We start from the raw sequence: 15006 nt of genomic DNA, 5'->3' as shown, positions 1-15006 counted from the left end.
ACAAACCTAAAGAACCCTTCATGATGTAAACTTCTAATCTTCAGAGAGACTCTCACTGGGTATTAGATCTGCAATGTTTACTAGGATGAAAGCATCTTACCTTTTAATTTTAAAAAAACTGGTTTGAATTTTCTGGAATCCTTATACCTTGTTTATGGGAATGTAAAGAGTGCAGTCTCTTTGGAAAACATTCTCAAAAGTTCCTCAAAGGTTAAAAATACATAGTTACCCTATGATTCCGCAATTGGGACTCCTTGATAATATAGCCAAAAGAAGGTTCATACAAACACTGATACAGTGGAGCCCGGGCTGCACAGTCGGTTGAGCATCTGACTCTTGGTTTTAGTTCAGGTCGTGATCTCAGGGTCATGAGATTGAGTCCCAAGTGAGGCTGTGCGCTCAGCATGGAGTCTGCTTAAGACTCTCCCTCTCCCTCTGCCCCTTCCTTAAATAAGTAAGTAAGTAAAATAAGTAATAAGTAAATAAGTATTACTTGCTACTTAATTAATTTACTTATACTTCCTTATTATTACTTAATAAGTAGTAATTTACTTAATTTTAAGTTTAAATTAAGTAGTAATTTACTTAAGTAAATATTACTACTTAATAATAATAACTACTATTATTATTACTTATTACTAATTACTTAATAAGTAAAATCTTTTTAAAAGGGTATAAAAATGTGATAAAAGAATTATTCTTTTTTAAAAAATATTTTATTTATTTATTTGACACAGACAGTTGGCAAGAAAGGAAACACAAGCAGGGGGAGTGGGAGAGGGAGAAGCAGGCTTCCCACTAAGCAGGGAGCCCAGTATGGGGCTTGATCCCAGGACCCTGAGATCATGACCGGAGCTGAAGGCAAACACTTAAAGACTGAGCCACCCAGGTGCCCCAGAAGAATTACTCTCAAAAGAAAAAAAAAAAAAAATTACTCTCAATAGCCAAAAAGTGTAAGCAACCCAAACGTCCATCAGTTGATGAAGAAAAAAAATAGGAGGTATGCATATAATGAATTTTTTTTTCTTAACTTAAGTAGGCTCCATTCCCAGTGTGGAGCCCAATGCAAGGCCTGAACTCATGAACACTCAACTGACTGAGCCACCCAGGAGCCCCTGTATATGATGGAATATTAAAGATTTTATTTATTTGAGGGGGGTAGAAAAAAAAGAGAGAGAGAGAGCACATGAGCAGCGGTGGGGGGAGGCAGAGGGAGAGACAATCTCACGTAGACTCTGCACTGAGCATGGAGCCTGATTTGGGGGCTCGATCCTATGAATCTGAGATCATGACCTGAGCCAAAATCTAGACTCAGACACAGCTGACTGAGACACCCAGATACCCCTACTGAGTTTTAATTTTAAAAATGAATAATAAATGCATGCTACAACATGGATAAACCTCACTAACAGCAGGAAAAGCCAAAGAAGCCAGATACAAAAGGTCACATATCCAATTCCATTTATATGAGGGGTCCAGATATATGAAACGTCCAGAGTGGGCAAATCTACAGCAACAGAAAATATATTAGAGTCTGCCTGGGGTTGGTGCGGGGAGGAGGTGCACAGTGATTGCTAATGGGCACGGTTTTTTTTTAGGAGACAAAAATGTTCCACAATTAGAGTCTGGTGATAGTTGCACAACTCTGAATTTACAAAGAAACAGTAAGTCGCATATTTTGAATAGATGAATTGTATACTATGTAAATTACACTGTTCAATTACATTTGAGTTTATAGCATCTTGAAAATTCCGGAATACTTTTTTTTTTTTTTTTAAATCACAAAACAAAACTAAAAAAATGGACCTTGAACATCGATGAACTTACTCTCTGGCTATCTGCAGATGGGCTCACAACAACTGGCCTAATGTTTTAAAACAACTTCCAATGTGACCATCACTGTCCACTCACTCAGCAAAAGTATACTGACCATTTACTGTAAAGCTGAGTACTGTCCTGTGCACGTGAACACAGTGATGAACAAAATGTGCTCCCTAAGACTGCATGTCCACAAGGGAGATACAGATGTAAAACTATCAAATATTTTCATTTCTTTTGAAAATGCTGTTACCCAACTGATTTTTGGCTTAATTTAACTTACTTTTTGGTATTTATCTTTTTTAAACAAGATTTTATTATTTACTTGAGAAATAAATAAATTCAAGAAAGAAATTTAATAAATAATAATTTTGAGAAAGAAAATGTGAGCAGGGGGAGTGGCAGGAGAGGGAGAGAGAATCTCAGACAGACTCCACGCTGAGCACAGAGCTCGACATGGGGCTCGATTCCAGGACCCTGAGATCACCACCTCAGCCTAAATCAAGAGTTGGAAGCCTAACTGACTGAGCCACCCAGGTGTCCCCCATATTTATCTTTGTGGCTCTAGATGTTTTCCAAATTTTCTTTTTAATCAAATTTAGATCAGAATGTTACTTCCTGTGTATTCTGTTGCTACAACTGCTGTATGTAAATACTACCTACAGAGAATTTTCATCAGGCCAATTAATTGCCATTATCTGACATGGAAGTGAAGACTGCCCTTAAAATCAATAAAACTGAGTGAGATACTATCTAAAACAACAGATACGAAATGATCAGAAGCATGATCAAGTAGACTCTGCACTGAGCATGGAGTTTGTTTTGCAGGGTTTGTTTTTTTATTCAAGCCTCCAACTGTTGCTTCAGTGTAAGGAGTTTTGTTTTGTTAGACAACCTGGAAATCTCCTTGACTCTGAAAGTAAAATTGGGAAAATAATGGAAAGTCTTCTTAAAAACGAACACCTAGGGCGCCTGGGTGGCTCAGTGGGTTAAAGCCTCTGCTTTCGGCTCAGGGCATGATCCCAGGGTCCTGGGATCCAGGCCCGCATCGGGCTCTCTGCTCAGCAAGGAGCCTGTTTCCCTTGCTCTCAATCTCTCTGCCTGCCTCTCTGCCTACTTGTGATCTCTGTCAAATAAATAGACAAAGTCTTTTAAAAAAATCTTAAAAAAAAAAATCAGTGGAGGTCATCTAATGTATTAATGGCCAGAATCCTCCAAAAATGAATTCTCAAAGCGATTTAGTAAAATACTTTGGGCGTTCATTTAAATGAAGTGCTTCTCTTGTACAATATTGGAAAACTGCGAAGAAAAAAACTGAAATGTTACTTTAGATTTATCTAACTCCACCCAGGATTTTTAGGTGAGCGAAATGACTCTGTATAATACGATGATGGTGAATGTGAGCTGTCACAGATCTGTCCAAACCCACAGAACACATCATCCTTATGTGAACAAGAGCTGTCAAGAGGTGACGCTGTGTCAACACAGGTTCATCTGCACCAGACATCCCACTCAGGTGGGGGACGTGGATAGCAGGGGAAGCTGTGCCTGTGTGGGGAAGGCGGCATATGGGAAATATCTGTAGCTCCCTCCACATTCTGACGTGAATCCAGATCCATTCTAAAGAATAGTTTATTTTTTGGGGCGCCTGGGTGGCTCAGTGGGTTGGGACCTCAGCCTTCGGCTCAGGTCATGATCCCAGGGTCCTAGGATTGAGCCCCACGTCGGGCTCTCTGCTCAGCAGGGAGTCTGCTTCCCCCTCTCTCTGCCTGCTTGTGATCTCTGTCAAATAAATAAATAAATAAAATATTTTTTAAAAAAAGAATAGCTTAGGGATGCCTGGGTGGCTCGGTTAAGCAGCTGCCTTCGGCTCAGGTCATGATCCCAGCGTCCTGGGATCCAGTCCCACATCGGGCTCCTTGCTTGGCAGGGAGCCTGCTTCTCCCTCTGCCTCTGCCTGCCACTCTGTCTGCCTGTGCTTGCTCTCGCTTCTCTCTCTATGACAAATAAATAAATAAAATCTTTAAAAAAAAATAAGTAAAATCTTTTTTAAAAAAAAGAATAGCTTATTTTTAAAAAGATTGATTTATTTATTTATTTATTTATTTATTTATTTATGGGGGGCGGGGAAGAGGGTGAGGAGAGAGAGAGAGAATCCTCAGAGTCCATGCTGAGTGCAGAGCCCCATGTGGGGCTTGATGCAAGATCATGACCTGAGCCAATTTCAAGAGTCAAGACACTTAGCTGACTGAGCCCCCCAGGTACCCCAAATAAAGTTTATTTTCTTTTTAAAAAATATCTATAAACTTGGAGCACCTGGCTGGCTTAGTGGGTTAAGCATCTGTCTTCAGCTCAGAGCATGATCTCAGGGTCATGGGATCGAGCCCTGCATCAAGCTCTTTGCTCAGCGGGGAGTCTGCTTCTCCTTCTCCCTCTGCCTCTCCCCCTGCTTGTGCTCTCTCTCTTTCCCTTTCTCTTAAATAAATAAATAAATAAAGTCTTTTTAAAAATCTATAAACTCAGTATCTTTTAATTGTTCATTAGTGACCTTTCTTACCAGTAAAAACCGTATGGGCACAGGACTTCATAAATTTTCAAACTGCCTCTTTTCATATCCATAAAGCACAGACTAGTGCATTCCTCGACCAGCCTGTGCGCTGTCTGTATGCTGAAATGATAAATTACTGCTAAAGGGGAGATGCGAAGAGGGAGGTCCCGTCACTATCAGACACAGACCTGACTGACCCTTCGGACAGGGGCAAGGCGAGGGAGACCGGGCCACTGGCCCCAGGAAGCCTGGCTGCAGGGGGAAGGCCAGAGACCGTAGGAGGCAGTTGGATGTGAGGGAGTGTGAATGTGAGTGTGTATGGAAGTCCAGGGTGCTCCAGAAGGGAGGGCCTCAAGGGCGATAACATTCAGGTCCTTACTTACAAAGGGCGCACAGGCAGAAGCAAGGCTCTACAATGCAACCCTTCATCTTTGCCAGCGGTGTGCGGAACAGGAGAGGCCAGGAGCTATGCCGACCTCAGTGGGAACAGCGGGTGAAACCGCCTCCGGCTGGCTGCTGGGGTTGAAGAAGGGGAACAGCAAACAAAACAAAGGAACCTAGGTTTCAAAGTGGAAGAATGTCTGTGAGAGTCTTTTTAAAGTTAGCGGACACTTTGGAAAATTAAAATATATCTATCTTTTGCTAAAATTCAAAATGTAAAGCCATGGAGATAATGTGGATGTTGCTTTAATTTTATAATAAAAGAAGCTCACTTTTTTTCTTCTTTTTTTGGATCCTACTAGTGTGAGAAATAGCAATGAACGGGGTACTGCTTCAGAAGGCTATTTCTTCCACGGTGATACCCACAGTCGTAGATGACAGTAACAATAAGAATCATTCACACCCACTGTTCCAGGAATCTTTGGTCAGTGCTTTGATTTTAGTCAATCGCTGGTTAAGGATGGTAGATGTTAGGTACTTTACCCTACTCTGAGGAAGTCCGTTCTCCAATAAATGAAATGATAGCCTGGTAATAAACCCAATTTCCTTCACAGTGTCCTCCGCATTCAGCCAATAACCTCAGCAAGAATTCTTGGGCACTTTCCACTCTACTTGGGCACTTTTGGGAGCCAAAAGGAGATAACAAAGAAACTTCAAGGACATAAAAATCTACTGAATTTCACTAAGCTACTGCCCTTGTGGACACTTAACATTAACGATTAGAAAGAGAAGGGAAGCAGCCTGCCCTGTATTTGCCAGGTGGGTAGGGCCCCATCGTCTGGTCCCACCACAGCTTTCACCCCTCCTAAATAATCTCAAGGCCTAGCCTTTCACATCCATATAATGGAGTATTAGCCCATTATAAAATTTCAAGCTCTTGTAAGTGAACGAAAAACCCCTACTTACACACCAGTGGGAACAGTACACTGCCGTTATGTTCAATACATAAATAATATACATATCTGCAAAAGCGACAAACACATGAGCCTGTCCAGGGAGCTAGTAATCCCGAAATGCCAGACAGAAGGGACTTGCAGGCTGGAACTGGAAGGACAATCCCATTTCACATGATGTGTTATTTTAATAATCCCACTCTCTGGAAATACAAGATTTACCCGTTAGCAGCAAACTATTTCCAGAAGTTGGGCCCCATGTGCTGCATGAAACTTGAAGGACACACTTCAGTCTGTCTGTCTTTTCTACCTCTCCACTTTACCACCACCTCCCTTTCTTTTCCTCCCCCCCCCCCCATTTATGTAGTTTATTCTATTGGCCCAATCTGGAATTCTTGATCTCAACTCAAAAGGCTTGGCGCAAGTCCTGGGAGTGAGACCATGTGTCTGGGGCTCCTGCCCCGTGGCGCTGGGCTGACAAGGGGAGAGCCCCCTGCCCGAGACAGGCAAAGCCTCCAGAGCCCGGGAGCCCAGCACAGAGCTGGCTTCCACGTTCCCCTCCCTTTGAGTGCTGATTCAAGATTCCAAAATGACTCTACAGTCTACCAGCTCCAGAGGCAAGGACGGGAATCTGGTCACATCCTCCTTGACCCTGAACCTTCTATCTTGCTCCCCTGCTGCTGCTCTCTGTTGCTTTCCCTGGTGCCGCTCTGAAATACTCTGCCCCCCGAGGCCTTTGTCAGGCTGAACTCCATCTAGCCTGAGATCCCAATCCTGCTCTAAAGCTCCTAGCTTGGGGGAGATGATGAAACTGTGGCATCCCTTCCCCTGAGGCGGAACGCAAGACAGAAGGCTAAACCAGGTTTCCCCAAGAACCCCCATCACTGGGGGTTCATTCCCCGTATTCCTCCCCAAGCTCAGTGGCTGCAGCCTTCTAGGACAACAGTGAATGGGAGGGACTTTTGCCCCTAATGTTCTTATTTGCCAGGTGGCCCTAAAGCTCTTCTGAGGATTAAACCACAGCCTCTGATTTTAATTGTCCATTACCTAAGGAAACAGGGCAACTGCTCCCAGTCTCTCTCCACAGGCAGGTAAAATGGAAGATCCAGGGGCTTTGGGACCACACAGCCCTGGACTGAACCCCAGCTCAACTCAGCTTTATTCTGGGCACCTTCCTTACCACTGGTTTCCTTATCTGCAAATGGGAATAGTTCCTACCTCATTTGTAAAAATCCAGTGAGTCGCTCCCCTCTTTATTCCTTGGACACACCCCTTTCCCATTTCAGCCCTCCAGCTAAACCCACCAGACCAGCTGGGACCTGGTGTTATTTGGTAATCAACCTTAAACACAGTGTATAATCTTGGAGTGTAAAGATCCTATTTCTGATAGATATACTCCACCCTTTCTATCAAAAGGGAAGTTTGGAAAGCCTTGTAAGCCTATGTTATAAGCAATGAAACAAACAAACAAAAAATGTGATTGTCCTTGATAACTACAGAACCTATCGCCCCAGCAACACACAGAGTGACAGGTACACACACACACACACACCTACCTGCTGTCCAGGGACCAGGGTTCCATCCCTCACTGGCTTTCTTTGGTGCCTGCTAACCTTTACGTTCACTGTCATGGTCAAGACTCAGTCTTCAAAACCCTCAAACACCACCTCCCTCATTTTTGATAAGAGAAAACCAAAGGCCCAGAATGCTAAAGTGACTTGTTCAAAGTTGCACAGGGTGTAAGGCGCAGACAGCGGATTAACTGCTACCCAGCTGGTGTGCCCAGCGAAGGGAGTAACTCGAAGGGAGTAACTCGTGAAAAGCTTGGTTAAGAGGAAGCACACGGCAAGGCTGTATTTCATCCTCAGCAGACTCTGAAGATATTCTGCGACTCTCCGCATGTGTTTTTAGGATGACACACAGAGGACTACTGAACAACACAGACCTGAACTGCAAGGGTCCACTCCATGATGATTTTTTCGATAAATATGGCAGTAGTGTTAATGTATTTTCTCCCCCTTATGATTTTCATAACATTTTCTTCTCTCTAGCTTACCTGGTTGTAAGAATTCAGTGTATAATACAGGTAACATACAGAATATCCATTAATTGGCTGTTTCCTGTTATTCCTAAGGCTTCTAGTCAAAAGTAGGCTATTGGCAGTTAAGTTTTTGGAGAGTCAAAAGTTAGCAGGTGCATTTCTGACTGTGTGGGGTGGGGGTGTTGTTCAAGGGTAAACAGTGTGAGTATTTATTTGCCAACAGGATTTCACAGATATTTGGTGCATTTCTTAGAACTCCTGTGCTCTAAGACCAGTGCCATTAAATGGAACTCTGTGAAAAACAGAAACACACACTTTCCAGTAATTTAAATAATTAAAACCTGAGCTAGCTGTGCCTACAGGGCTCTTGAAATGTGGCTTGTGCAACTGAGGAGCTGAAGGTTTTAAATTTTTCAACATATTTCACAGTGGCAAAATACACGGAACATAAAATTTACCAACTTACCATTTTTAAATACACCCTTCGGCGATAATGAGCACATTCGCACTGTTGTTCGAGTGCGACCATCATCACATCATCCATCTCCACAGCTCTTTTCATCTTGTAAACTGAGACTCTACCCCCAAGAAAAGGTAACTCTCCTTTCCCTCCACCTGCCCCCCAACCCCTGGCAACCACCATTGTACTTTCTGTCCCCATGATCTTGATGACCTTAAGCTACTTACTTAAGGTCATGTACAACCATATAGTATTTGCATTTTTCTTTTTTTTTTTTAAGATTTTATTTATTTATTTATTTGTCAGAGAGAAAGAGCACACAAGCAGGCAGAGTGGCAGGCAGAGGTGGAAAGAGAAGCAGGCTCTCTGCTGAGCAAGGAGCCTGATGCGGGACTCGATCCCAGGACCCTGGGATCATGACCTGAGCTGAAGGCAGTGGCTTAACCACTGAGCCACCCAGGCGTCTCAGTATCTGCCTTTCTGTGAGCAGCTTACTTCACTCAGCAGAATACTCTCAAGCTGATCCAAGCTGCAGCATGTAGCAGGATTTCCTTCCTTTTGAAGGCTGAATAATATTCCACTCTATGTAGAGACCACATTTTGCTTATGCATTTGGAGGTCAGTGGACCCTTGGGTGGCTCCCACATTTTAGCTATTGTGAATGCTACTATTGACACGGCTGTACAAGTATCTCTGAGACCCTGCTTTCAACTGTCTTGGGTAAACACCCAGAAGTGGAATTGCTGAGTGGTCTGGTAATTCTGTATTTAAGGTTTTGAGGAAGCGCAATGTTGTTTCCTAAAGCAACTGTGCCATTTTAAGTTTCCACCAAGAATGCGCAAAGGTTCTGATTTCTCCCCATCCTTGTCAATACTACTAATGTCTGGGGTTTTGTTTGTTTGTTTGATAGCAGCCATCCTAATGAGTGTGAAGTGGTATTTCACTGTAGTGCTGATCTGCATTTCTCTTGTGATCAGTAATACTAACCATAGACCTTCTTTGATTTGATGTTTTCATTTCATTTCACTGTAATGAGATTAAACTCAAATGGCCATATATGGCTAGGGGCTGCAATACTAGACAGTGCAGCTCTAGACCACACTGATTCTTAGGGTGATTTCAACACCCAGAGCAGTACGCACAAGGAGCTCTGGATGCCAACGGACCAGTCAGATACTTTCTAGTTCTGTGGACCTAACAGTCACTTACACATCCCGTACCTCAGTCTTTACATGTGTAAAACGGGGGTTGTACATCCAGAATGCTCTAAGAATGAAATGAAATGAATCAGTATGCATGTAGCCCCTGGTACAGTCTAAGCACACAGGAGAGAATCGAAGCTAATGGGACATGCCTCTCCTCATTTCCCAGTTCCCACCAAAACTAGACACCTAGGAGTTGGCCTTTTCAGACACTTTCCCCAAATAGACTGCAGTCCTTTCCAGAGAAATGGACTTTCAGTTCTAAGAAACAAGGATCGTTAGCTCCCACCAAAAGAACCCCAAGATGGAGGGTGGGCAGATATGAAATCTGTAATCTCAGCCCTCTGATCATCAAGGAGTCTGACTCTATCCAGATTCAGACTTTAATAACCAACAAGAAAGTGAAGCTACCAAACTTCCAAATCTAGAACTCCTGGCCATCTCCTTCAGGAAGCCCCCAGAAACAAACCTGCAGAGGGAGAACCCTTTAGGAAAACTCTGTAACAGGCACCTGGTTGGCTCAGCTGGTTAAGCTACTGCCTTCGGCTCAGGTCATGATCCTAGAGTCCTGGGACCGAGGCTCACTCTCATTCTCTCTCTCTCTCAAATAAATAAATAAAATCTTTATTTAAAAAAAAGAAGAAAAGAAAAAGAAAACTCTCTTAAGTCCTGAATGTGAGGCATGGTTCTGGACAGTCTGAGACCGTTTTTTTGTGGCCAAGGCCCTCCTTCTGTCCTGGTTGGCGACCACCTGGGTGAACCCCAGGCACCTTACCTGACGCTGCAGTGGTGGGGGTGCTGGCCGGCGCAGGCTGCGAGGGGCTGCTGCTCTCGGTCATCAGGCACGGGTTGCTGCCATTGCTCTCTCTCTTGACAAGCAGCTCAGCAGCGCTGGGCAGCGGGATGGGGTGGCTGATCCCCAATTCTTCCTCCTGGGCCTGCTGCCTTCTCAGGGCCACCTGGAAGCACAGGGCAGCAGGTCAGCCCCCCATAACCAGAATCTCTTGCACGGCTTTCCCAAAACCCCGTGGAGTCCCAGTCACCCAAGATATCACGATCCCTGAGCTCCAGGAGTAAGGTCTAGGATTCTCTCACTCCTTTTGAATGCTACCCAAGTCACCAGGATGTGCAGCCAAAGCTGAGAAATGGCGTCAAGCCCACAGTAGATCAAAAAATGTCCGTTACACTAATGAGTATGCAGAGCAGGGAATAAGGCTGGCTGCAGAGGATCCGGAAAAGCTGTAGAGTCGGTTAAGCAGAGGAGTTCCATCTGAAGGGAAGTCAGCATTGACAGATTAGGAACGAAGGAGAATGTCTCGCTCTTTCTGGCCACACATTTGTCAAAGGCTACTGTACTGGGGCCAGTGACCAGCAAGATAGAGTAAAATTAGATTAGATCCTAAGGTAGTCACTGTTTAAAAGCAGGAAGAGGAGGCAGGCACACATGCGAAGGCAACTCAACACAAAATGCGGCAAAAACCATAGGAGAGGGACACAGCAGTCTCACAGCAGGACTCTGGAGGTAAAAATGGTTTTAAGGGTAAGAATCAGCCAGAAAAGGTACTGTTCTTCAGCCTTGAAGAACAGATTGAGTAACAAGCACACAGGCAAGAATGAAGGAACCCACTCCAGAACAAGGGAGCAGGGCGGGCAGGCAAAGCAAGGGCTGCTGAGAAAACCCGGCAGGGCCAGGCTCTCCGGAATGAGGGGAGCATGTAGAGCGGTCATGGGGGAAAGCTTGGAATAAGGTGTTGAAGCCCCTGAAGAAGGAAGAGGCTGCAGGTAGAAAGAAAGTCAGAGGACAGGTCCTTCCTCTATGCCAGCAGGATGGAAGGAGCCAGAAGTGAGGGTATAAGGGACTTAAACCACCTAAGAGACTCCTCGTGGTCGCTCTTCAACTTATCTGCTTTTAAATAACATTGTTAAAGGTTGCAAAGAAAAAAGTAAAAAAAAAAAAAAAAAAAAAAAAAAAAAAAGAAATTGTACTTTGGTTTACCACATGTAACAAAAAAGGAGACTTTCTATTGAAACTTGACTATTAGTGATCCTGAAATGAGAAAGTAAAACATCTGTACCTCAGAGGCCAAAACAGAAGCCAAAAGTTGAAATCAAAATGGTAAACTAGAAACACAACGACTATTTATTGTTTTAGGAAAATTGTAGTCCAAACTTAGCAAGCTGATTCACTTACAACTGGATTTTTCTCATAACAAGAGTTTTCAACTTAAAAGAGCATCCTTATTAAATAATCAATTAACATTAAACGATTAAGCACCGCTCTTGGATTTTTTTTTATTACTAACCAAGTTTAGAAACAGAATATTAAGGATTTGATCAAAAAATACCAACAAAAAACCCCCACAAATCTCTGAAGTATATCAATGCATGCTTATGTCCTGATTCACACAAATTCCATGCACAAAATGCACAGGGTATTTATTATATGAGCCATAACTAAGGACACTTTTATAAAGGTCTCTCAAGGATTTTAAAGGAAAGATATTCAATAAGGGAAGGTGGGGGCAACTGATTAAAATGCGGTAATTTTAGGGTCATATCGAAGATCAATTTCACAGTAGTTTAGAAAGAAAAAAACAGCCGGTAGACAGAATTTTTCAGGATTTCCTCTAGCGCTACACAAGACGTCCAGCGTAGAAAACGCTGAATTTTCCTATTATTGAAGTAATCCTGAGTCGTTTTTGTTTTTAACATAGCAAACGGGCTTTTTGGAAATTGGTGCCCCAACTAATGAAGCTTATACAAAATGAATGGCCCTACTTCAACCCCTGTTTTTATTACATTTTAAGGAAAAGTCCCCTCCCAAGCATACCTAGTCTGCACTCGATATTTAAAACAACTCGATGTTCAGAAGATTTTTCTAGCTACAAATACAGCTTCGGGGTCCCTAAGGCTTTTTCAGTTAAACTCACTGTAACGCATTTTAACGCTACATCTGGGAAAACTCCCACCCACGACGGAGGACGCCGCAAACCCAAGAAAAAGCAGCTGTACGCCCCGGCCGCTCTCGCAATCTGCGAAGCCCACATACATCCAATTTCAAACACATTGGTAAAAAAAATGAGACGCACAGAAAAAGCATAATCGTCAAGCATTTACTCAGTCTTTGTTAAAACACTCTCCTAGGAATTATTTTCCACGGAGAAAAGGCACACGTCCCCAGTCCAAAGCTGCACGTCCGTAGCAAACCCCTCTCTGGTATCTTTTCATCTTACATAAACTGCCTGAAAAGGATGAAACAGGTTTTAGCTGGGAAGAATGTGTATTATTCTCTCCTAAAAAATCCTTTCAGTTAAAAAAAAAAAAAAGAAAACTTTAAAAAAAATTGTTTCAGGACGCCAGACGACTTGGGGAATTTCGGCTTAAGACGCTACGTGCCTGTCTTCCTCAGGACGTTTCTTTCTTTCTTTCTTTTTTAAAAAAAAAACCACGACAGACACGCCCTCAAAGCCGTGCCATTTTCCCCCTCGCGCTTCCCTTTCTGAGCTCGTCCAGCGGGTGTGAACTCACGCCGAGTAACCGGTACCTGAGGCGTCCGGCCGAGGAGCGGGAGCCGCAGAGCGAACGCTGTTCCCGTCGCGCTCAAAATGGCTGCGGCGCGCGGCGCGGACCGGCGGGCGGCGAGCTCGGAGCCGGCGCCGGGAGCTCGGCGGGGGCCACGCGGCCTCCGCGCGCGCTGCCGCGACTTTTCCAGAAGCACCACGCGCTCCGCGCGGTACCCGGAAGAGCGGCGGCCGCCGTTCCCGCCAGTCGCCGGAGCGGGCGCCCTCCCGCACCCTCTGCAGTGGGAGCGCAGGTCTCGGCTCGGGGGCCGGGGTCCCAGGGCCTCCCGAGGCAGGGGGGCGCCCCAACTCTCCGCTCCGAGAGCGAGGTCCGGGGTCCACGAGAGGCCCGCCCCCCCCCAGCTCCCCGCGCGCGCGGCGGGGCGAACCGGCAACTCTCCGCTCTGAAAGCGAGAGCTGAGGTCCCGGGGCGCTCGGAAGGCGCGAACCCTGCAACTCTGCGCTCTGAGAAAGCGACCGGAGAGCCCAGCAATGGTGGGGACCTCCGAGGTGCGAACCCCGCGATTCTGCCGGAGGGAGGGACCAGGGACTCCCGAACAGAGCGAACCCCGCAACTTACTGCTCCGGAAGAAGGAGCGGAGACCCTGGGGAGGGATTCGCGGGGCCTCCGACGGGGTGACCCCCCCAACTCTCCGCTGGAGGGCGGGGTCAGGGATCCCGGGACTCCCGACAGAGCGAGCCCCGCAACTCTGCTCTGAGAGAGGCATCAGAGGTCCTGGGGAAACTCAAGCGGCCGGCGCCGCCACTCTGTCGAAGGTCGGGGTCAGGGATCCCTCGGAGGCCGAGCGAAACCCCGCAACCTCCCTGCTCCGCGGGCCGGATCCCAGAGGACTGGGATCCCAGCTGGCAGCCGCGGCCGTGGGCGAGCTCCCCCGCCGGTCTCCGGAACCCGGCACCGCGTGGCGCCCGCCCGGCCCGTGGGCCTTTAAGCTGGGGGCGGACGCTCGGTTCCCGGCCGCCCGCACTCACCTGCGCGGCCATCACGCGCTGTCTCTCGGCGATCAGGTTGCACTTCTTGCACTGGCAGTCCCGCCACATGCAGAAGCGCTTGTGGCCCTTGAGCGGCGACGCGTAGCCGTGGTTCCTGCATCGCGCGCACTTGGGCAGCCGCGGGGACTTCTTGCTCCCGGAGCCCATGCCCGACGCCCCGGAGCCCGAGGAGCCGCCGCCTCCGCCGCTGCCCCCGGCGCTCGCGCCACCACTGCTCCCGAGCAGCGCCCCAGCCGCTTTGCCAAAGCCCCCGGCCTTGCCCTGCGGGGGTGCCCCGGCGGCGTGTGGGGCCTCCGAAGGGGCAGACGGCTTGCTGAACGCGTCGTCGTTGGGCATGGTGCCCTAGCGAGAAGTGCGAGGACCCGCCGGGCCCCTCTCGGGTCTGGACACGGCTGCGAGCGGAGAGCACCGGCAACGGCGAGGCTCCCGCGGGGAAGGCCCAGAAGCCGTGTGCGCTGCAGCCCGAGGTGCAGCCGGAGTGGCGCGGTCTGGGCACGCAACGCCTAGACTGGTGGGGGGTTGTGCCCTTTCTTTTGGCGCGCGCGCCGCGCAGAACTTTTAGATACTTTTCAGAACGTTCCCGGGACTGCCTGGGCGGGAGAGGGCGCGAGGGAATGCGGCCACGCCCACCGCCCCCCAACTCCAGCCACTGCGTTCCCGCCGGGAGCCAGCTTGCACTGGCTGCAAACACCGAGGGCGTGGCTGCAGGTGGCTGCAATGCACCTCGAGGTGCAGAGCCACCGGGGACAGCGTGATCTCCGCGCTCCCCCAGGCACCGCGGCCCCGCTGCCGGGAGCACGCTGCACAGGGAGGGAGCTGAGCTCCTGGACCGGGAACGTAGCTGTGCACCTTCGTCGTGCACGCCGCTTGGAGGAGGTGCAGACCACCCTGTGGGATCCTTTAGCTCCCTTCCCCCATTCTCCACGTTAGCTCCGTAGGGCAGAGGTTGCCAGAAGCCAATTCGAAAAGCGGTTTCTTAAGAGAAGGAGGAGATTGGAGCCCTGAGAGAAGAAAAGTCTCTGCCCTTAAATC

General features: G+C 47.1%; 1 protein-coding gene across 1 annotated transcript in view; it reads right to left on the bottom strand.

Moving 5' to 3' along the window:
• The window catches only part of DMRT1 (doublesex and mab-3 related transcription factor 1), a 107365-nt gene extending 92876 nt beyond the window's left edge, over positions 1-14489 (bottom strand). Inside the window, exons 1-2 of the mRNA XM_059142250.1 lie at positions 13954-14489; positions 10179-10362 (exon numbers count right to left, since the gene is read on the bottom strand). Coding sequence (XP_058998233.1) covers positions 10179-10362; positions 13954-14310 — 541 coding nt within the window. The 5' untranslated portion in view covers positions 14311-14489. The remainder of the gene's footprint in view (positions 1-10178; positions 10363-13953) is intronic.
• Positions 14490-15006: the final 517 nt, after the last annotated feature.

This window comes from Mustela lutreola, chromosome 12, assembly GCF_030435805.1.
Source record: "Mustela lutreola isolate mMusLut2 chromosome 12, mMusLut2.pri, whole genome shotgun sequence".
Classification (NCBI taxonomy): domain Eukaryota; kingdom Metazoa; phylum Chordata; class Mammalia; order Carnivora; family Mustelidae; genus Mustela; species Mustela lutreola.
This window is presented reverse-complemented; position numbering and strand designations above follow the sequence as displayed.